Source organism: Molothrus aeneus, chromosome 5 (assembly GCF_037042795.1).
Source record: "Molothrus aeneus isolate 106 chromosome 5, BPBGC_Maene_1.0, whole genome shotgun sequence".
NCBI lineage: Eukaryota > Metazoa > Chordata > Aves > Passeriformes > Icteridae > Molothrus > Molothrus aeneus.
Window position 1 is genome coordinate 908,460 of NC_089650.1, and position 24,417 is coordinate 932,876.

General features: G+C 43.5%; 1 protein-coding gene across 1 annotated transcript in view; it reads right to left on the minus strand.

Moving 5' to 3' along the window:
* The window catches only part of SOX5 (SRY-box transcription factor 5), a 279,452-nt gene extending 261,520 nt beyond the window's left edge, over positions 1-17,932 (minus strand). Inside the window, exon 1 of the mRNA XM_066549577.1 lies at positions 17,804-17,932. Within this exon, the coding sequence (XP_066405674.1) occupies positions 17,804-17,841 (38 nt within the window). The 5' untranslated portion in view covers positions 17,842-17,932. The remainder of the gene's footprint in view (positions 1-17,803) is intronic.
* Positions 17,933-24,417: the final 6,485 nt, after the last annotated feature.

Below are 24,417 nucleotides of genomic sequence, written 5' to 3' on the forward strand. Positions count from 1 at the left end.
ATCCAAGCAAGGAAAAAAAAAACAAAAAAACAAACACACACACACACAAAAAATATCATTGAAAATTATTTCAAACCTCTTGGTCAGCATAGCAGTTTAGCCTGCCCAGTTGGAGTGTGTGAAGTGACAGCATTTATCTCCTCTTGTTTACTTTTCTGATTGCCTTACCTCAAGACTAGATATTGAGAGGAATGAGTCTGGGGTCCTCTTGCCTCTGTCTACCTACCTGGACATCCTTCAGTGACTACAGTGCAGAACTTGTTAGGTGTTAACCATGTCCCATTCCTTACCCTACAGGAGCAGCAGTTACCTTTTTTATCTTTTAGGTAATATTGCCTACATTTTACAGGACAAAATAAAAATATGCCTTCTAATTTGGATTATTAGCCATATGAAAGTGCATCCTGCTACCCACTGAATTAACAAGTAATAGGGACACTAAAAAATCCTGAACAACCCCACTCCAAAGGAAGCACAAACGATAACAAAAAAACTAAACTATACTTAAATGGCCCAAAATCTATTCTTTAACTGATGTCATGTACACCCATTTCAGTGTTTCACAATTGCTTCTTCATTCTCCAGACATGAAATCATTCCAAGGGGACTCCAAGCTATGCTGTATTTTCCACGTTTCACTTCAATAAAATATTACAAATACGTTACCATGCAGTTGGGATTTTTTTCTGCAATCATCATAACAAAGCAATGTTTTCATAATTCCACCACAAACCACATCTATTACTTCACACAAGAGCACAATGTTTTGGCCATGCAGTGCAAATAGTAGGAACAAGCTCACCATCATCTTCCAAAATAGTTCTTTGAACACATGTCCAAAAAACAGTAGTGACAAAAGCTCCACCCCTTCATTCCTTCCCTCCACCCCATGCTGGATAGGGAGAAAGCACTGAAACCAGCACAGAAACAAGCACTGCCCTCTGCCACCTCTGTGCTAGGAACAGGCTCTGATCACAGCCATCCACAGCTAAATCACTCTGCAGTCAACAGGAAACTTTCCTAAACCTGGAGAAACTGCATCCATCATTTCACCTGGGCACTCCAGAATGAGGTTTAAGAAAAGCAGACTGTTTAATCTTCCTGTCTCTCACATGGCTTAACCAAGTCATGGTGAGGGCTGGGGAAACACCTAAAATATACCAGAAACGTAAGCAGTGCCCCGTTTTAACGTGAAAATGACACTGAAAATTACAGCAGAAAAAAATCGAAGATGAAGTGAAAATTCTTTTGCTCGTGGTCTGATGCTTTTAGCAAGTCCAAACCCTACAGAACTTCAAAGGAATCAAAGTCACTCAAAGCCTAACAGAGCTGGCCTTTATTTATGTGTTCAATCTACTATATTCCTTCCCAGACTTTACCCAAAATGGTTTTCAAGCAACTTACTGTTAATAAGGATTAAACCTACTTAACTGAAGTATTTCCAGAGATCACATCACTATCAGGCCTGATTAACAGGTCTTGAAGTCTACAGCAGCGAGGCTGCACTCCTCACTTATTCTAAATATGACTATATATTTGTATTCTGGATTCCTTCTCAGTGAGAACCAGTGCATGCAAAATAAATTCCACAATCCCACATCTCGTATACAAAGGGCATCACACATATCCTGCGACTTAAGCTATTCTCCTGAAATTATCTTAGTCTCACACAATCACACTTCAAATACCCCATATGTCCACTTTGGTTATCCCTCCTTTGAAAAGCTAATAAATGTAATACTGAGATGCAACTGCATTTCATCTAGGAACAATTCTCTGCAGTACTTTGTGCCAGGAAAAGCATCAATAGGCACGGCTAACAACACTTCCACTTTATTTTCCTCCCGTCTAATGGGCCCAATCCAACACCCATGGAAGTCAATGAGAGGCTCACCATTGTCTGCAGTGGGAGCTGGACAGAGCCCCACGGTGGCACATGAATGTGAGGTTTGTGCAGGCAGGCCGGGTGACAAGCACAGCCTCTGTTCATTCACACCACCACCCTGCAAAGGGAGAGGAAGAACAAACTTCCCGGGATGTTCCCACTACCCAGAGCTGCCCCAGAGCCAGCAATGAAAGCTCTGGAGGTGGAAGCAAGCACTGCTCTCTGGACTCACTCAGCCCTTGTTCTCCTTTCTAAAGCTGAAAACTGGACTGACACAGGCACCTGGTAACATCGAACATTTGTATCTGCTACTCTCCCCAGGTGTTTCTAAAATTAAAAATCACAATACAAGAGCCACCCTTGGTGCCACACAGAGCCTCCTATCCCCCCTCGCTGTTTGCATCTCAAAGGAAAAACAGGTAATCTGCACAATAGTTCTCAGTTACAATGCACTTGTCTTGCTTTACTGAACTCTACCTGATACAGGGTTTAAAAACAGCAAACAATTTATTTCAGGCCCTCACTTGGATGTTTCACATAGACAAAAACAAGGAGAGGGAAAAATGAGCTCTCATTTTTCCCTAAAATACCCATGGAAGGGGTATATTTCCAAAGAGACTGCATGAGCCAAACAACTAAAAACACTCACAACTGCCCCAAAATTCCAAAAGGACTCCCAAGTGCTTTGTATGGCTGGCTCACACGCAATGTTTTCCCAAACAATTTTTTATTTCTTTATGAAAATCATGTACTCTTCCTACACATACGCTCATGCCTTCCTCCTGCTTGTGGTGTTAAACATAACACCAGGAACTTTGAAAGTACAGATGTTGTGTTGTGGGAGATGAGAAACCCTGCTCGCTCCTGGTGAGCTACAGGAAGAAAGCCCTCTGGGAAAGGCTCAGCTAGCAGGCACAAAACAGGGAACACAACCATGCATGGCTGGCACGTGGTCACCTTGTGCATGGGGCACTGATTGTTTGGGGACACGTGGGGACACCAGGCAACCCAAAAGCTGATTGGGTAAAAAGATGTGTGAACAGCAACACTGCAGTGCCAGGCAGCCAGTGAATGCTTGCTTTGGGTTAAGTTTGGAAGATAAAAAGGCTTGGTTTGTTGCAATAAACGATATTCTTCAAAGAACGAGGTCTGTGTGTCTTTGTTCCCCATTGCTGCATTATGCAGCCTTTTAAAACCAGGAGACAACTTTCTTCTGGAGACTTTCAAACCTGTACCTGTCTGGGGCTTCCTGGAAGGCACAGGATGCACACAATGCTCCAAGGGATTCCTAAAGTCCTGCACTGCCCCCCAAACCCAAGGGATTCCCAAAGTCCTGCACTGCCACGTGCCTGACCCCCAAACCCAAGGGATTCCCAATTCCTACACTTCCACCTGCCTGATCCCAAACCCAAGGGATTCCCAATTCCTGCACTGCCACCTGCCTGACCCCCAAACCCAAGGGATTCCCAATTCCTGCACTGCCACCTGCCTGATCCCAAACCCAAGGGATTCCCAATTCCTGCACTGCCACCTGCCTGATCCCAAACCCAAGGGATTCCCAATTCCTGCACTGCCACCTGCCTGATCCCAAACCCAAGGGATTCCCAATTCCTGCACTGCCACCTGCCTGAGCTCACCCTTCCCTTACCGGCTGGAGTTACACTGTCCAACACTGGCAGGCTGCCATGCCATTGCCATCTGGCACCTGCATGTTGCAAACCCCACTTTATTTGGGATTATGGAAAAGACAGACCACAAGGAGGGTTGAGGTCCACCCATTAAATCTGGTCATTTGCACCCAGGTTTAATGCAGATGCAGCTGTAACCTGATGGTAACACAAAACTCACTGAAAATCACCAGAGCATCCTCTGAAAACCATCCTCTCTCCATCTCAAGCTTTCCATAGGTCAGAGAGCTAAATTTTAGTGGGAAGGGTGATGGAATGCAGCAGTTTGCTTAAAAGCAACACAAAGAGACCAGAAAGAGACAACCAGAATTTCAGTGCTGCAAAAGAAAGAAGAAATGAAAAAGAGAAGAAAAAAAAAAAAGAAGGGAGAGGGCAAGATATTTGCTCATCTTGTATTTAGAGCATAGGGGAAACTTAACCTTAACAGTGTAAATCAAATTAAACATTTCAGGAGTCTGGCTTTAAAAGCTGCCATTTTAATAAAAAGGGGGACAATTGGGAGGTTGTTTAAAAACTGTAGCTGCATTCTCCTACCCTCTGCCTCCTCCTTCTCCCAACCCTTCCTCCCACACCACCAACTGCCATCTCTAATTTACCTTGCCATGCAGTCACTCCAGAAATCCCTCCCAACCACAGAGGACTGGAGGAATCTACAGAAAATAAACTGTCAATAAATACAACTATATTACCTAAAGGGAGGAGGGAAAGCAACGAAAATTACCAAACTGTTGACATTGGTCAAGAAAACTTTCCCCTCTAAAATTTCAAAGAGCACGAAGGCTGAGCAGCAAAGGTCTCATTATGAATTCACTCAAAACTGTTTTTTTTTTACAGAGCTCCTTCTCCCCATCCCTGAATACAGGAGCCCATTCTTGTGCGATCATCAGTGCCCAACAGGCTGCTGTTTCCCACTCCTGAAGAAACCCATTTTATGGCACACAACATGAAGAGCTCTTCATCAGTCAGATGGTTAAACAGCTCCACTGGAGCTGCTTCGTGGTGACACCATGGTGGCAGAAGTGGCTTTCTTTCTATCTGGATCATCACTGAAAGGGCCTCAGAGCTTCCTTAAACTTAACAGGTTTATTGTTTTAATCCCCACCTGGGAGAATAACAGCATTCCTCCTAAAAACAGAAAGCAAGCGTGACTGCAAGTGGGGAGAATGTGACAGGGAAGCAGCTGAGGAGGAGAAAGGATGGGTATAATACAGAGAGAGGGCTGCAAGTCTATCTTCTTGCTGGGACTGAAAACATTAATACTGTTAAGGCTTATTTCACACACAATTTTTAAAAGAGTCCGATTTTTGCTGTCCACAGATCACAATTCAACTAAAACTATGCAGAGGCTTTTAAGTTCCCAATATTATCATAATTTCATCCATAGAAATCCAACTTTATCCGTCTTTCAGTACCTTGGACCTTCTCCACAAAAAGGCTAATAAAATGTAATGGTTTAAAGCAGCACTGTCTTGAGACCATGTAACATACAGAAAATGAAATTTTTATTAAAATGAGAACATAAATATCAATCAGTCTTTTTATTCACCCTCCTGACATCTTGGAAGCAAACAATCCAGCCCTACCTATAGACCAGCAGTACATTTACTGAGGAAAGCACCCAGAAAATGATGAACTGACATAATCTGCTCTCCAGACACAGCAGCAAGGACCCCTCAGCCTGTCCAAAGGCGTCACCAATGCAGGACTGATGTGACATGGCACTAAAGGATGGCCAAACACAGAGGCTTGGGCACACATAGGAGCTTGCATTTTTGCCGTCTTTTCCCAAACATGCACCTAAGGGAAAATACTATCAAGCCCATTCAAAGAAGGACTTTCAAGGAAGAAAAGGAAAGGAGAAACTGTTTTGCCCTGCATATTTTATGGTCTCTTTATTGCTAACAAAGAGTGAAAGCTCCACAGATTGTTTCTTTTTCTCTTAGGGTGGGTTTTTCTCTGCTTAACTTAAGGGTAAAAGATGAACTGGTCAGAGTACTGAATTCCCACATACCCAAATTTCCTGACTTTCAAAATTTATTTTATATAGCTATACATTTCATACATAGGGTTTTACCAAAAGTTTTAGTCAGTCTTATTAATTCTCAACCTTTAAACAGACAAACTGGATCAAAATTATTATATTATACTCCTGTAATTTATGGTACCAACTGTACTTTCCACCACTGCACCACTAAAGGAAGCCCGTGGTCCTGATTTAGAGCTGTAAATTCCGATCAAATGGGAAAGTGTTAAATTCAGAAGAGCTTTTGGTCCATTAACTTCCATGCTGATTTGACACGCTCTGCAGTGCTTGGGCAACAGACTCTGCCACACAACGTATTCCTGAGCAAACAGTGCTTTGTGTCATAAACCATCTGGGGTGTCAGCTCCAAGGGCCACTCATCCAGCCTCCTCTGATACGCTTGGAAATGCTGAGGTGCAGAACACAAACTTTCCCTCACTACAAAATATCTTTTGCAAGGATAAGGTGGATGCTACCATCAGAGGAACGACAGCAGACACAAAATTTTGGTTAAAAGCATGTTGTTTGCATTATTGCACCAAAGAAAACCACTGGACAAACAAGCGTTCTAAAACACTGGGATTTTCCTAAGGTGCCAGTGAAAGTGATACCCTTCATAATCTGGACAGCGCTCCCTTTCATATCAGAGCCTATAGTTGCAAAGCTAAGTGCCAAGCAGATGGTTGAAATCTGTTTTGTATAAGGAGTGTGTGCGCACACGCATTTTTTTCAGATGGAGTTCTTTGTATTCATATTCAGGCCTAGGTTCCAGCCATCAAAACACTGGCACTGAAGCAATCATTAGCTGCACTTTAGACAACTGGCAACTGAGGTATTCACAGTTCTCCACAAAATGTTCAGCTAATACCTCCCAGATGTATAACCAAGGCAAAAGATCATCTTCTTAAATTGTATCAGTGCTTTGGATGGCCTTTCAACAGACTGCACATGTATGTAAAAATCTATTGTATTTATCTCCTTTTTAAAATAATTCTCTGTTATGCTCTAAGTGCTTATAGCAGCTTTTAAAAATACAGCCTTCCACATCAAATTCTACCCAAATACAACAGCAGAAACTCCATTCATCTTGTTTTCATCTTTCTAAGAAACATCTAGCAGGAAATACTGTTGGTAATTTTAAGACAAAGACTTTATCTTTCTTATCTGATAACCATTTAGCTTATTTAAAAAGTAAACATCAGATAGGCTCAGCTGCTCCAGAGGAGTCAGTTCCAGACAAGATGAACCTGTTCCTGCTACCCTGGACAACTCATGCACCTCACCTCAGTCGATTTCTAAGTGGGTTCCTTATTACCACAAACAGCAAAACCAGAAATGCTTACCAGCATGGGGCTCTGCTGTCTGCCTGGGCTTCTCATGGAATCAGTGAACAGGTGACAATAATTTGCCTGGTGACAAATTAACAGAGGTCACACTTTGGAAAACTGGGGTTATCAAACAAATGTATATTTGGAAGAAGGCATTTTTGTGCAGCAGTCTCTCTATAGGCCTTGCTGGCCACAACTGGGAATTAGTACCTTAGGAAACACACAGTTTCAAAACAAAGATTGATTTTCTGTGCAGTGCCAAGTCCACTAAGGGCCAGATGTTAGCTCTGGCATAATTCAGGTAAATTTTCATCATGGCCATTCAGATCATTCTGATCTGCCAGGCATATTTGTTGTTTAGGAGAAAAAGATAGTTAACCTGTTGTCAAACCACAGCAACAGGAAACTCCCAAAATCCCCAATTTGCTGAAGCCTGCAGAAATCCCTCCTGATGCTTCAGAAACTCTGGTGACACTGCAACCCATGGATGTTTGCTGCAGGTTAAGGAAAGTCAGGATTCTGCTCAGTGATCTCCTCACGAGTCACATGTTCATGCCATCCTGGAGGACTGGGGTGAAGAACACCAGCCTTTTTCATGGAGTTCAGCAGGATGTTAATTAATTAATTAGGCCTGCGTTTTTAGGACCTGACACTGAACTCCAGTGCTACTGAGCCCAAACACTCAGAATGAATGGGCACTTTTTTAAAGGATGCCTGGACTGGCCCTATCACAAAACAGGGCTTTGTGAACACACTGCTGAAAAACTACAACTGAAGCACCATGGAACTGGCCTGATCATAATCCATTATCTTGAAAGTAATGTCACTCTTAAAAAGCTCATCAAAGAGAATAACTTAACAGCTTAGTCATGATATTCAAAGGCAGCAGAGATCAAATCCACGCAGGCCTACCTCGGTTTATACCCATTTTCTCAACAGTGTGTAGGAAAGGATGCAGCACACAGCCTAGATGTAAAGCTACCTGCAGACCTCAGCACTTCAGCTCTACTCTTACAGAGTGTGCACTTGGAAACAAGGAAAAAAACCCACCAAAACAGATCAGAAGAACTTTTAACGTGAACAAGAAAATAATTCCTCCCTTTTAATAACCCTGTATCACTTCCTTCATTTCAGATTTCATTTAAAAAGCGGATAGTCAAGTGTTTGGGGAAGAATCACCGTGCATTTTGTGTTCTGCAGCAGGGTTTTTTGCTTTTAGGCTGGTTTGCTCACTGTGGCTGCCTACATTGCCACTTCCAGGGGAGTCTGTTCCTCACATCAATACTCTCCACGTGAACAATTTTTCCCTGCTCACCTCATGCCTGGTCCTTAGGTTATAAAACCTATGATAGCTCTGGTACATACAGCTGAAGATGTAAACTGTTCCTCAGGACCAAAGTTTACCTGTTTGCAGCACACACAGCTTCCCAAATTACTGCTTAAACAGAGCAGGTACTGCTGCCCAACTCCAGCTATTCAAACTTGCCTCCAGGTAAGGAGCTGCTTTAGAAGCAACTCAGATAACTGGAGGGTCTACAAACAGTGTTCCCTCCCAGCCCTCGACGATATAACTGTGGCTGCAAACATTCCTTTAATTTATTTTATTAATTATACTCCACAGTCCCTATTTTACATACTTAAGCGATTTGAATACTATAGTTCATCTTGCTAGAATGAGACCTTTAGAAATTATAATTGGACAGAGAGAAGTCTGCAATTTGCAGTTCTTAGGATCTCAAGAAGGGAAAAGGAGGGTGTCTCGAGGTTAAAAAACAGAACTACCAGTCAGCATTGCTACTTTTTAAACTCACACATGCAAAAGATTTTGTGACAGAATTCCTCAGTTTACTCATCTATAGGTTGAGGCTAATCTCGCTTCTCAATCTAAAAAGCACAGAAATCTTCATGATTTGTATATCAATGCTTACCAAATGCTCTGAATTCCTAATCAAAAGACTTTACAGGAAGAACAAATCTATTATTAATAATATCAGTACTTCTAACAGTAAAGCAACTTCTCCATACGTGCGTCAGGAAAAAAAAAAAAAAACAGAAAGAGAATACCCATACACATATATAGCTCAATTTATAAATTGTTAAGCATGGCTTCAGGACTGAAATCTCATTCATGAACCATGCTAGGGATCTCTTACCTACTCCCTGTTTCTGAATTTTCCCCATACAAAGACACACTTATATTACTCTAAGCTCTAAGCACAAAGGCTGCTCTGTGGAATGGAAAGAAACCTTCTTTTTTTGTGTTTGTACAGTGACAAGCATAATGGGGTCCTGATTCAGGATGCTTGCACTCTACAAAAACACACTAAATCAATGACACTAATACACATGAAGATTATCTATAAAAGAGATGCATGGCACACTGCAGAGGGGCACAGCATTTTCCCTATAATTTGCCTGGCATTTCATGCAAACACCTAATGTGCATTCCCGAGTAACAATATTCATTTCAGACTTTAGGCAAGAACAGAAAAAGTGAGAACTTACAAAACATAAGCAAAGGAGGAGAGCCTTCCACTGAGAAATTCTGCCAAATTCTAATCTCAGTTGTAAAACCAGAATCAGCCCGATGTTCATGGGGTTTTGACAAAGATGAGAACCAGTAGCCTTCTTTAAAACACACCATAAATTTCTACTTCAGTGTCCAAAACCCAGGAGCAAAAAATAAATCAAAGCCTGAACCTGAAGAGAGAAATGTATTTTCCGTGTCCCTGTTATATTCAAATTCAAAAGCCTAGATATTTTTAACAGACATGGAAAAAAAAGAACTATTTGGCTTTACTCAGCAACTGCAGAAGGAAACTGTACCAAAAGAATAATGTTGCATGTTCTGTTTTCAGTTGATTTCATTTAGCCTTTCAGTTCTATTTCAGTTATGTTTCATTTAGCCTATTTTTTTTTTTTTAAATAATCATCATGTTTTGGTGATTCACATTTCACACCATCCCAGGAACAAGTCATGTAAATACAACACAGCAAAATGACCCAGTTTGTTAATAGACATGCAAAACGGGTAAGAACATCCTTCCCTCCGCCCTTTCCAACCATCACCTTCCCACACATCTCATGTCTATCCAAAAAAGCCTCTGCCCTGGTGAGGCCATGGTATCAAAATTTAGGGATAAAACCCAACGAACTGAAACCTCACTAATTCTTGGGAGAAGATGTTTTCAGTCTTGTTTTACAAAGTGAATGCAATGAGGACGCTAAGGGAATTATCTGGAAGCAGAAGAGTTCTCTGCAGTCTGACACAGCACACAGATCCCTCCCAGCACAAAGCTCTGCTCAAGGGCTTTAGTCCTAACCCAGGCAGGCCACCCCTAAAGGTCAGAGGACATCACATTTTTCCTGCCCTTCATTACTCATTCTCTCTCTTAAATCAAGGAATACTTCCAAATTTATAAAAATGGCGTGCAGAGATGCACTTGGGTCTTTCAGACTGTGATGAGTTTTACTTCATCCCACCCTGCTGCAATGTAGTCCCTTCATGGCCCCAGCAGACTCTCCAAACCACGGAGGGCAAACACAAATCTGCGTGGATGGGCGCGCACGCCCCCGACATTCCAGGAGGCTCGCCGCTTTAAACCACAAAAAATATCGGGTGAAATATTTCCATGTAACTACCGTGAAAAAACGCAATAAAAACATTAAAAATTGTTTAGAACCATTAATGTTTTCTTTAGTTTTGGTCTTCTTTGCTGGCAATGGTGATTAAGTCCAGCTTGCTGTCAGATACGTTAACTTTGGCCATGCCCAACCTCTGAGATGAATCAATGGAACTTGGGTCAGTATTTCCATTCCCAAATTCCTAAAACAATTAAGCCCAGCACCAAAGAAACCAAGAGGATGACAAACTGTATGGGTTTCTCTTTACATGAACTACATTCCAAGGGCTTTTACCTCTAGAGCTACAAAGGTCCATGAAGAACACTAGAAGAACACTAGATGTAGACAATGCTCTTAACTACAAAAATAGCACGTACTTCTCCCACAACTTCCTCGCCACTAAAAAGAATTCTGAGTATTCACACAAGAAAATTAAATATCAATTCACTCTGCTTATATTTTTGCCCCCAAATGTAACAAAATGACAGAAACAAATGAGTAATGATAAAACTATAATAAAATCACAAATAAAATTAGCACTAAGGCAACATTTTATGGTATGTTTAGGTCTAATAGCAGTCAGACACCCACACCCTAGGAAGAAAAACACAACCCAAAAAACTGAAGACAGTCCTTATGAACTTGAGAAAACACAAAAGCAGAACTGCATGGCAAAACAAAATTATTATAGATCTCAAGAAGCATATGCCAAAATGAATTTCAATACTTGGTCTTTAAAAAAATGGAAGTATAAAAAGGAAATCTGGAATACTAAACATAAATTTAAAATACTAAACATAAATTTAAAAAATAGCAAAATATAAATGCAATTTGAGTCTTGAGAAATATTACCTGATTAATCCCACAGTACTTTTAAAGAAACAAGGTCAATATAATTTCAAACTTCCAAAGCAAGCCACAAGCTTTTCCTCATTTTCACTTTGCCTCTGAGTCCCACAAGTCAAAAATAATATCATCATGTTAGAATTTTTTTTTCTTTAAACAAGGTGACAAAAAGACAAGTTCAAGAGAAGCGCCAAGCCCGATCAAAACCAGGACATTGGAAAATGTTTGCCAATTTCTTTCAAAACAAACAGCTCCCCCAATACCATGGAAAGCATCTGAACTTCATATCAATATCTGATAGTTCTAGCAAACTGAATTCAATGTTTCCTTCTTAGTCTGTTTAAAATAATTGAATAATTAAATTTTGCACCTATCCTAAAAAAAGACAGGCAGCTTCTCTGAATTACTCCTGTACACCTCACAATTTCCATCCACTTCTCACATTCTTTTCAAGTCCCATGGCCCCTGCAAGCAGCGCTGGCTCGCTAAAACTCTTCCAGAACCTCGTCTGAATTTGCTGTTTCCCAAGAACCACCGTGCACAGAACTCCACGCTGTCCCAAGGACACGTGGGCTCAGGAACAGCTTTTGGGGACTCCTGCCTTCCCAGCTGGCACGGAAGGGGTGACCAGGGCTGGGTATGGGGGTGACGAGCAGCGTCTCCAGCGGAAGCTACGGCATCTCGGGCTCGCTGCAGCACCCCAGGACCAGCCTGGCCAAGGCCACTGGAGCAAGGCAGCCCCTCTGGAGGGTGTGGGAGAGCTGAGGCAACACCATCACCCTCGTCTCGGGGCGTGGGTGAGGACTTGGTGGTGGTGGTGGTGTTTTGACAACGGGGCCGTGGAAGGAGATGGGAACGGGACAAACGCCGTCGGTAAATCCCCGCGCCTGCCGGCCCTCGCCCGCTGGCCAGAGCCACCCAAAGCTCCAGACAAAAACAGCCCAAAGTTCCAGAAGTTCTGGTTTGGGTAATTCAGTAATGTGACGAGATTTGCTTACTTTGCAGCCTCGTGGGTTTTAACATACTTGTGTACAACATAATTTTACCTTTTGTAGGAAGGAGACTTCACAAGTTTTCCGTATTTCATAAAAATCCATAGAAACTTTAAGAGGGAAATACTCTTTGCTTCTAAGGATGCTACTTGTTAAACAACAAACTCCTTGCCATCATCAGAGAGGCACTACAGCTATCGATTAATTGCTGTGAACACTTCTTTTCTCTTGACTACAGTAGCAGAATTCACAGGCATTGAATATTTCCAGTCTGGTAAAGCACAACGACATTTTTCCCCTTCCACTCCAGAGTTAATTATGCTATAAACCAGGCCCGAGCAAGAAATTAACAAAATAAAATAAAATGGAAAGTCAAGAGGATGTCGGACTGACTTCTGCAACAGTTGTGAAGGCAGAGGTATCTCACACAAACATAAAGTTACCCTATATTTCAAGTCTAGTATGAACAGCATGCAAAGAAACTGTAACTGTACCTTGGGAAGAGAAACTCTTTTTCCTCTATAAATATTGTTTAAAGTGTATTTTATACACCTACAGATATATCACACTGCACAGACACATATTCCTATCCTATCAGGCAGCTTCACATTTAAGTAACTCAAGCAGATACTCTGTGCCTCCTAAATGATAAAGCCATAAATGCTTGTTAAAGCTCCCCGAGCGGCAGTAAATATTTTGTAAACTAGTTATATATTTAAGATCTCTGGACAGAAAGAGAAGGAAAAACAATTCCTTGCCCATGTAAAGGTACCAATCAAACACACTACACACATAAACATCGCAAGATGCTTGGTGGGAGACTGTGTATGTGTTTGTGTGTGTTTTAATTAACTCCTTGAATGCATATGATGAGCCAGCCACCCAGAATTAGTAATGCCAAACTCCCAATTTGATTCAAATGCAACGAATACAACAGTCGAATTGTGCAGGCTGGTGTGTCACTCATCAGCTCTCTCATTTGGGCTTTTGCCTTCCAAGATTAGTTCACAATTTCAGCAACTGGTAAATTATTGAGATGTTCATTAAAATCTGTAATCTGTAACAGTCAACTTCTTCCTAGCCAAGCATAAGCACAACAAATTAAATTAGTGCATGCAGGACATTAATGAATAGTCTGCAAACGCATTAATTCCTTCAGAATTATCTCAGGGAAATAAAACTGTTCATTTTTATCACTGTGAAAAACTAGTATCTGCAACTTTACACTGGCACTCTATCTATTCTTCAAATCCCACATCCCTAGAACCATGAACTTGATCAATCAAGTCCTTTTCCCAAAATGTCTCAATGAAGTTAAAAGATATTCAGCTCGATAGTAATCTTTGAAATGAAAGAATCTACTTCTACAGGTAGATTTTAGGAGAGTGGGGCAGCGTTCTGAGCAAGCCGAGCAACGGAAAGGTGTTATTCTTTCCCCAAAATTCTCAGCAAATGCAGCAGAAAAAAGCTTTTAGGGTAACTTTAGCTAAGAAAAGCACTTAGGAATACGCAAAGTTTCCTTTTAAGAAAATGACTTCTCCATTTGACAGTGTTGGTACAACCCCAAAATAAATTCAGTGGGAGTCTGAAATGACTCGTGCAGTGCAGCAGTAAAGCAGCTAAGTATATTTTTTTCCTCCCAGCAGAGGCTTGCTTTACATCCCTGAGCCTTTCCCTTCTCCAAGCTATTCAGTGGAACGGGGAACGCTCCGAAAGCACGCCACTGGTGACTGCCAACATTGAACTTGTTCCACTGTCCCCATCCCCACTGCTCCCCATCCACGCCTTTTGTCTTTTCCAGCTCTGCCTTTTTCCCCTACAGAGGCTCCAACCCACCCATCCTTCTTCCGCAAGCACTGCATGCCACTTTACCTTCCACTGGCATGCTGAAAATAAAGAGCAAAAAAAGGGAAGGAAATAATGAAGAAGAGAAAGGATGTCACTCTGTCTGGGTGCCTAGCATAGCCTCTCTCTCAGCCTACAGAGAAATGTAAATATGCAGTCATTAACTTGGGTTTAAGAACATTCCGTACACTAGGGATATTGTTAAGCAGTCACTTTATCTATTTTTCATTAATCAGATTTTATTAAGACATTAAAACTTTACGTTGGGCATTTCTGAGTTTTTATCATTCTGCAAATTTCCCAGCTGTCCGCGATAGTTCCGGCTGCATTGTCTCTACCTTGTCCTCAGTGAAGTAAACTTTCTATTGTGGCCAGACTTGTTCTATTTAAGTATAATGACCCAACTAAAAAAAAAAAAAAAAGAAAAAAAGAGAGAAAGAGAAAAATCAAGCAACAAAAGACTTATTCTTTTCAAGACCTTTAGAGCCAATGCAGGGTGCCACAGGCGCTCACACAGCACACCCCAGAAGTTCCCCTTTCCCTGTGAAACACACAGAGTGCATCCCAGCTATAATATCTCCCCACAATGTTGCTGCAAACATCATCCCCCTCACCGTACGCATTCTGATGCTCCTCTCAATCAGGCAGCTGAACAACCACAAACAGAAATAAAGGCGTGCAAGGAACTTCTCAGGGAAGGACGAAAATCCTCACAATTTTGACACGGTAATGAATTATACATGTTAATTCACAAAACCTACTGCAATTTACCAGTGGTGCTGAATGAATTAATGAGTGTTTATTTGTCTGATACCGAGGATCATTTTCATTCCAAGTGCGTGCCGTAAATTCCCCCGCTGATGGCCACAGACACAGAAGAGAAGCCCCCTGAATTCAGCTCTCCTCAGCTGGGGTGGCTGAAAGTTTCTCAAGTGTTTGCAGCTCACTGAGACACACAGAAACCTCACGGGAAAGACAACCGGGAGAGAGGAGCGACCTCCTGAGAGACACACGGGTGCTCTGAGATCTGAGCTGCAAACAACTCTGCCTGACAAACCTTTAACTCCTTGTCATTTGCTGCTTGAGTTTAAAAACGAGCAGTGGGAGACGGGTCATAGTAACAGAACTGAAGTGGGACACGCTGCTACGACAAGCTGGACGCCAAGCGACTGCAGAAATGTGCTCCAAGAACTGTGCTGACTGAGAATCCAAGGGAAGAACATCTAGAAAGCAATGATCTGGGCATCATGCACACACACACACACAGAACTCTGCAGGCGTTTGTGGGTCTGAGATCCCTGTGCAGGAGGAAGTGTGTCCTCGTGGCTGCTCCCTGACAAACACACTCGTACGACATGGACAGTGCCTGGGTCTGTGTGTGTGTGTGACTGTAGTCAAACACACACAATGTAAACAAATGGTAATGATTAACAAAAACACTGGTCTCTATCCCCCAATTTCAACTGCAGAGGGAAAATTGTTTAAAAAAAAATTCAAAAAGATTGCACGTCCTGAGGTTCATTTTTATTGCTTCCCATTTCTTCTGCTTGCTATTATCTGCATGGCAAAAGGAGAGCAGCGTATTGATTATTTAACTAGAATGTTTACAAGAGCAAAGCTGGGATCTCTGAAAATGAAACGTATGCCTGGGGCAAAAAAAAAAAAAAGAAAAAAAAGAAGGGAGTAGAGAAGCTCATTCTAAGGATGATGGTTGCCCCAAATGACTTGTTTATATATAAAATTTATATAAATATCTATATTTATAACACAGAGAGACTTCAGCTAAAAAAAACAGTCCCCCAGCAGGAAAATGAAAGGACTTCTTTCTGCTTCAGAGAGTTTACAAGCATTGTGTGCATCACGAAGTTCAAAGAATGATCAAAATCGCTCGCTTATAAATTTCTATGTGTAAACTTAGTGAGGCACATGAAATACGTGAATCTATCGATTGCATGAAAAAGACAAATACATGAGCATGATCCCAGACCAAATCTGACATCAGAAACAGTAACAGTTTCCTCAGGTAGTTGAACTAAGTTAATGCAGTGCACGTGAACAAAACCAATTCTGTCCTATTATTGTAATGCTAATAAACCGAAGGAAAACGCCAAGTATTCCAAGTCTGGAAAATTAATTGCATTAAAGACAACCTTAGAGTAGAGCAACCTAGCCAATTTCACTTTCTAGTAAGGAAGCGGTCTAGTTTCAGAACAAGGATTGAAAGTGTTAAAATAGTTCTTTCCTGCGTTTCCAAATTTTAATTTTCTCCGATCTTTTAATTCAAGTGTTCTTTCCTGTCCTTCCTTTGCATGCGTGTTCCTCAGCCCACTTAAAATGTTTTTATCTTGCCTTCTTTTCTATGCCTTTACTATCAAATTCAGTAGGTTTGAACGATGAACAGCTTGACTTAGCATATTTTTAACCAGCTGGTCTAGCACCTAGCTTGTATTGCATAGTCAGATACAACCAAATGTTTATACAGGAGGTAGCTTTCACGAAGATGAGAAAAACCTCAGTAACGCGCATCCTGGCATTTTTTCATTTACTGCTTGGAAATGAAAGTTTGGGTTGTTTACTGCAGCCGCACAACGGGCTATTAATAACCTCGCAAGAAGAAGCCGGAGGGGAGGGATGCGGGACCATCAACGCACGGACGTACGAGAGCCTGAGAAAACGCTTCCAAACATCTCGGGAGAACCAGACCGTATGAAATGAGGACCGAGCTCTCGGAGGTCATAAGCCACCACCAGTGACAGCAAAAACTCGATTCCAAGCAGGGAAGGCTCCTGTTTCGGGCAGGGGGAGTCGGGCACATCTACGTCACACCCGAAGCCCGCTCGTCATCCCCAGACCCGGCTCCTGACACTCCGCGAGAGAAGCGACGGCCAAAACTTGGAGGCAAGAGTTTCACTTTTTCCCTTCGGTTTGTTTTTTCCTTCCCCCCTCTCTCCTCAGGCAGAAAGATGTTCTCCTTACGGAGGGCTGGGATGTTAACTCGCCTAAAAATAATAGCTCCTGCTAGATCAACAAAAGGTCATGTGCTCGGCACAGCGCCTTCCCAAGTTTGACGGGAGCCTGGGGCTGGAAGTTGGAGGATGCCCGGGAGCCTGGCCGCCACCGGGCATCCTCGGAGCGCTCTGCCGGGCTCGGCGGGCAGCAGGGCTGGAATAGCCGAGGGTGTGCGGCGGCAGGGCACGGCAGCTCCGCGGCCCCGAACAAAGCTGAGCGCCGCCCGGGGCCGGGGGCTCGGCGGCGGCCGCCACCCCGGGCACTGACACGGCACCGGGGCAGCGCGGGGGGACGCGGAGGAGGGAGCACAATCCTCTCCCTCCTGCCCGGCCTCCTGCCCGAGTTGCGCGCCCGGCCCCGCGTGTCCGTGTGTCTGTCTGCCCGCTGCCCATCCGCGCACACGCGCGCCGGCAGGCGTGCTCGGATGAATTAAAAAATAATAATAGAAATAACAGTGCAATAACAAACAAAGCACGAAACAGAACGGGAGGAAAAAAAATAAAAAAGGGGAAGAGACACCCCCACACGCATACACACACCCCCGCCCCAGCAACTCGACTCACCTTTCAAACTCCTGAGGTAAATCAGGGTCAGTTAGCATGCTGGAAAAGCACAATTTCCCTTTGTCACAGCAGCCACCTATGGTCGCCTCCAACTGAACCTGTCAAGTGAGTCCAAACCTTCTAAACCGATTGATTTTCTCTCTCTCTCGCTCGCTCTCTCCCTCCCTCCCTCTCCCTCCCTCCCTCCCGGCTCGCTCGCTCTGAGCGAGGACTCCTTGACCAGTCTCTTAAAGGGGCAGCGCGCTCGCAGCGCTCCGCGCCGCTCCCCCCGCCGCGACCTCCGGGGGCCTGTCCTTCCCTTTCACTCCCGCTCGCCCGCCGCCGCCAAACGGGAAAAGTCAACTCCTTCAATGTCCTAAAAAAACGCGGAGGGGTGGAGGGGATAAAGGGGTGGGGGGGGGGGGGGGGGGTGGTGGCGGGGGGAGGGAGGGGGGAAAAAAAACAAAAAGCAGTCCGACAATCCACCTAAACCGGCGAACCAGGAGCAAATCCCCTGCGCTGAGGAAGATCAGTGGAGAAAGAAGATAAAACAAGAACAGACTGATTAAATGGGAACAGTTATCAGCTCCCCTATTTCAACTCCGAGAGAAGAGATTAAACACATAAAAATGTTACCAAAGGCATTTGTGCTCCGAAGAATTTTCTTTCCTTTCCCCCCACCCTTCCCGGTCTCTTGCTTGCTCTCTCCCTCTTTCTCCCTCTCTTTGGGTAGGGGAAAGAAAAAAAAAAAAAATCACCCGCACAACAATCAGGCATTGTTCTGAGGGAAGAAAAGCAACTTTGACAGATTGAAATATAGCAGAGGCCCCTTCAAGGAAACCTGTAAACAACTTGTCACTCACTCTGTCGGTCTCACTGTTAGCTCTTGCTTTCCACAAAGTGCTGCGAACCGTCCTGGCAACAAACCCAAAGTTTCCTCAGCTCCAAACTCCATCAAACAGCCCTGTTGTGTGCAAGGGAAAAGGTAGCCACATGCCAAAACAGCGGGCGCGCACACGAACGCACACACACGGATGTTCAAACAACAACAAAAATAAACTTTCCGTTCATCTGCTGGGGCTTTTCTCGTTTAATCACACCCCCTTTTTTTCCCCCAACTCTCCAGGCGAGCAGTAAAGCCCCTGGGTCGCGCTCCCTGCCATTCCCCTGCCCAGACAATCGCTGATAACAAGGTGGACGAGGCGCGGAGCCCCTGGGCTGCCTGGCGGAGCGCAGCCTCCGCCGCACTCCAGTTATCCCGATGGAAATCTGCCGGGCCAGCAAGGCAGGCAGGGGTGGGGATCGGGCCCCGGAGCCCCCGGCAGCCCCCGCATCCCGGCCGGGCACGGCGCATCCCTGCGCGCTGGGCGGGCACGGCGCTCCCGGGGAGCGGGGCAGCGAACGGGGAAACTCCCGAGGTTGTTCCCCCGTTTGTGTGGCTGCCCTGCCCGCACAACGCCGCAACAGCCGGCCCGGCCCGGCCCCGGCCTGGCACTCAACTCCCCGCAAGGGCCGGGAGGGGAAAGGAAAGAAAAAAGTAGAGGAAAAAATTGGGCGCCCTGTTCTTTCGCACACACGTGCGCACACACCCACGCAGGAGCACGTATCTATACCCCATTCTTTCCAGTTCCCCTGCCCTCATTCTTTTCTCTCTTTCCCCCCTCCCGCCGCTTTCATCTGCAGCTGGACAACATTAAGGGCCTTACAAACCCACGTGGTTTTGACCCCACAGCAGTTTGATTAGGTCCATTGCCACCCCTCTCATCCCTGCCTCCCAGTGGCACGGAGATTGCAAGTTTACTTTTTGAAATATACACACATATTTTGCACGGCGCATCCATAAAACTTTCAACATTTTCATGCCCGCTGGCTTAAGAAAAACGCCAAAATAGAAAAGCTGATTATTTTTAATATCCAACAGCTCCACTGTTTAATTTGCTGCTCGGTGCACATGTTAGAAAGCAGCAGGCTCATGCGGAGGCCGGCCAGCCCAGCGCTGGTATAAAGGCATTGCCAGCTGGGAGCCGGGGCTGCTCCTTTAATCACCAGGAGCAATCCCACTCCCAAGTCGTGCTCATCAGCATCCATCGGGAGCGCCCGGCCCGGCCCCGGCACGCAACTTTGCCCAGGCACAAAGGAGATGAGCAGAGGCACCTCCAGCCTGCCTTCCCCACCAGCACAACCTGCCAGCTCCTGGCATCACCGAGATCTCCTGGCTCCCCCCCTTCAGCAGCCCCCAGCAAATAATATTTTCCACAGAGGTCCATTCATGTGAGCCTGACAAACCTGTTCATGTCTACACAGATTTTTTTAATTTCTTTTTTAGTGGCTATCCCTTTTAGGACAGCCACGGACTAGACTTTGAAAAGGCAGCAGATGATTAAAAAGAACAATTCCAAATACTTTCTCTTTCATCTGAGGGTCTCAAACCATGTTAAGTATCACATTACTCCTCTGCAGGTAATAAATATAATTAGGGCCGATTCCAAAACTTTATTTGTATTGAAAAGTATCTCACTCTGCAGGGGCTCCATTCAAATCAGCAAATCTCTGTGTGGAGTAGGAGGCTACTTAGTAAGAGAATTTGGCCTCAAATAAGGAAACTGAGATGCAGGCAGGCTTAGTAGCTTGCCCAAGTTGACACAGTTAGCCAACTCCAGCAAAAGGATGAAAAACAAAGACCCCACATGCCTCACAGTCAACAACAGCCCTTATGCTGCTGAAACAGACATATACATTTTTTAATATATATGTGTATTTGAGCTTTTTTCCCCGCAGATTTTTTTACTTTTATTGCTTTGTTTAAAACATGCTTCATTTCTGCATTCCCACTCTGTAGGGCCCCTCTTCTTGGTGTTTCATTTTCCCCTTGATGCACCACTGCCCATCCATAAATGCTGCTCCTTCTGTCCCAGCCCTTGCTTTGCTTCTCCTGCTTCTATTGCCTCCCCTCACACCTGGCCCTGGGAGGGGTTCACAGAGTGAAGCTACACAGAAGCCACATCTGGAAGAAAATGAGGACCACCTTTTATTAAAAGAAGGATAAATCTCGAGCATTTGGGTAGAACCATACTCGGCATCTTAGCTCCATTCAGCTCTAACCTCACATCCTTCTACCAGCTCCTCTGCACAACTGCCCTTCTCCCACCATGTCCTTCCTTTGTCTGTTGTGTATTTACCCCTTTCCCATGTCATTTCCCACCTGAGCTATTGCAGGACAAGGAACACACACCTCCCCAAGCTGGTATTATTCCCAGCACACTGGGGCTCCTGGTTTGCTGGCTCTCAGCTAAGATGATTATAAACCAAAGCGGCCACCATCAGCATCAGGAGTTACAGAAGGAGACATGGGCTAGACAAGGAAGAAGTAGAAAGAACCAGGAGGAAACAAGAAAAATAAAAGTGTGGGAGAGAAAACTAAGATAACTGAGCAAAAGGGACAGCTGAGAAAGGGACAGGAAATGGAAGTAGGAAAGGAAATCGAGATCTCTCCCCTGAATGCTTCTGACATGAACTCTTTTTTTACTTAACCTAGTTTACAATTACTCCTAGCCCAATAAATTTTGTGCTCAGGTACCTTCTTCCCCATTACCTTCATTTTATGTTTTCTGCAGCTACTGAGCTCCCACTCCCAGATAACTGGGGGGAAACAGAGTGGTGTCCAAAGAGGAGAAAAAAAACAACTTACTGTTGCTGTTGTAGTAATTCTGTATTATGGTATCCTTGTCCTATACTAGATTATATGGATAATATATATATTACTGCAATATAGACAGTTAAGTATAGACTTTCTGATGAAATTACTTTCTCATAAGAAGTTCAACTGCAATTGCAAGATGGAGAAAAGGCAAGTTAAGTGGTTTGAGGGAATCTCGAAACCCTTCTGAAAATCATTTCACATTGACTTTTAGCTTGCTTTTTAGAAATTGCCAGGACACGTCACAGAGTCTGCTCGCACATCAGAGAGTGGAAAAACTGAGAAATTCGGATAAATAACCACAAAGAAAGAAGAAAATGTACATAACATGCAACTGCATGTCCAGTTTTTAACATGAGAAATTTTATCTTCTTCTGAAACTTTTGACTACAAATAGGAAGCCCTGCTGGCCCTTTTTACTGAGTGGGTGGTAGTTACAAAACCCACGTGCAACCTCCAGCGTCCACATTTAATGCTCACAGTTCTTTCTTCTCAAACTGAGATTTCAGACAAGTTCAGATGTCTTTAACTGATGACAGAAATGAAAACCCTCTTACTACTCCCCTAGCAATTCAGCGAATCTGCATTTCTCTTGCTTTGCTTCCTTTAAGGGGTACCCAAACAAAAAAGGCCCAGTAAAAGAGGACAATTTGGGTTGAGCTAAAAAAAAAAAAGCTCTGATTTTCATTTGGATGAGGGGACATGACTGAAATCATAAACTCCTATAAGAATTTTTGTGCTTAACTGATTTTTTTTTTTTTTTGCTATTGTGGTTCTCCAATTCAAGAAGTGAACCAAAAAATCAATTATCCACCCAGCTCAAGTTAGAAATCCTGTAACTCTGGAATACTGCACAGGCAGAATCCTCAAGTCTTTACACAAGCATACTGGAAGAAGGAAAACCTTAAAGGAAACTTTTTTTTTTTTTCAAATCCTTAAATGATATCACTTCTGTCTAGTGCCTTTGGCATATACTGCAATACTGTAAGCAAAGGAGGATCTGAGGGGGAGAAAGAAGAGCTTTTTGGGTTTTGTTATTTCCACTGTAGGTTTTAATAACAGAGACCTATGAAGTCCAAGGCAATGTAAGATGTTCCACAGAATGATTTACTGGAAAATTCTCACAGCAAATATGCAAAACTCTGAAGATCCTAAATGGATTTTCTTTTTTAGGCACACACTCCAAACAACTGCAGCATTAAGAATGAATCTGTAAGACTCCTAAGAAAGGGTGTTTGCAACACACTAGGGGAGAGTGGAGGGAGAATGGAGCGGGGCTGATGCATTTATTATGAAAAATATCTTGCAAATAATGAGTGCTTACTTCAGAGCATGGAAATGTTTAGCTACAATGCAGTTTGGATCATATGCTTAGGAACAGATTTTTCCTTCCAGTGTGCATGCCTAGCTGCCATTTCCATTAATGGGAATTAAGTACATGTGTCAAGAGGAGAAGTTAACTCTTAGAAATAAAACTAATCTATGCCTTTTTTAAAGAATGTAAATGCCACATCAGGCATGTTCAGTGTTGGCAAAACTGAATGCTGAATATAGTATAGCAAAATCTGAGAAGGAGAAGGCGGTCTGGAGGACTGAAATTTCTGTGCTATTTAGAGTTTTTCAATTTACTGCATTTCTTCAAGGAAAAGTAAAACCATCTCATTTGTAAGTGGGAAGCCCTCATTTATCAGTTATTCACTTGCACTTTTAGCAAGGCCCTACCATCTGCAACCCTCCCTGTAAAAAGGGACTGATGCTACCCTTAAAAAGAAATCTGAACCTTCATCTAAATTCAAACTTCCCTGAATATTACAATAAAGTCCCTATTTATTTTTTTAAAGGAGGCTGAAACTCACTCTTTTATCCTGTCCACTCAGAATCGGCCAGGGTAAAGGAATCTCAACATTAATATATTTTCAAACTGTAATATAAGTAGGGATTTTCAGAAATTAAAATAGTACACACAAACACATTGAAAATTAAATTACATGTCTATTTTAGCAATAAGTAACTTTTAATTGTAGAACTGAGAAATATTTGTGAGGTGGCACAATCCTGGTTTTGTGTTGGTCTCTCACTCTCTTATCCCTCTCGGTTTTGGGGGTTATTATTTTTTTATTATTTCTGTATAAAAGGTCTCTTTACTATTTGTCTTAGTATCCTTGGTTTGCACAGAAACACTTTGAAAAAAAATTAAACAAAACCAGGACCATAAAAAAAATAGTCACAAAAATAAAGAGCATACCCACAGAGAGGAACTGTGATTGAAATTATTTAAGAAAATAACTGGATTTCAAATTTACAGTTCCTCATTAAGGTTCTGAACATGCAATGTTACTAAAATAGGAACTCATTGCTCTGAGTTTTTTTAAATGTGCTTTTTCCAGTGCAGCTATCTGGCATGGAACATCCCATGCTGCCCAAAGCCCCCAGCCTCACCTGGGGCTGGTGTCCCTGCTCCACCTCCTCCTTCCTGCTCGCAGGGACGGCTCCTGTGAGCAGGGACAGGGCTGTTCACACTGTCCAGCCCTCAGTGCCAGTGCCAGCAGGGACCTTCTCCCTCAGTGGCATTCCCACAGCCTGCTGCGAGGGTGGCAGTGCCACCACACCCAACATGCACACAGAGAGACTCCCAGCCAAGGGAATGATCCCTTCTCCTGGTGCTTGCGCAGAGCAGGGCGCTGGTGGGCATCAACACCTAACAGGCAACATCAGCTGCTGAGCCTGAGTGTTCCAAACCCACAACTTTGGTCTATTTACAGTGGTAGATGATGAACCTGAGTATCCTAAACCCAACTTTGGTCTATTTGCAGTGGTAGATGATGAATCTGAGTATCCCAAACCCACAACTTTGGTCTGTTTGCAATGGTAGACAATGAACCTGAGTCTCCTGAACCCAACTTCAGTCCATTGCAATGGTGGATAATGAGCCTGAGTA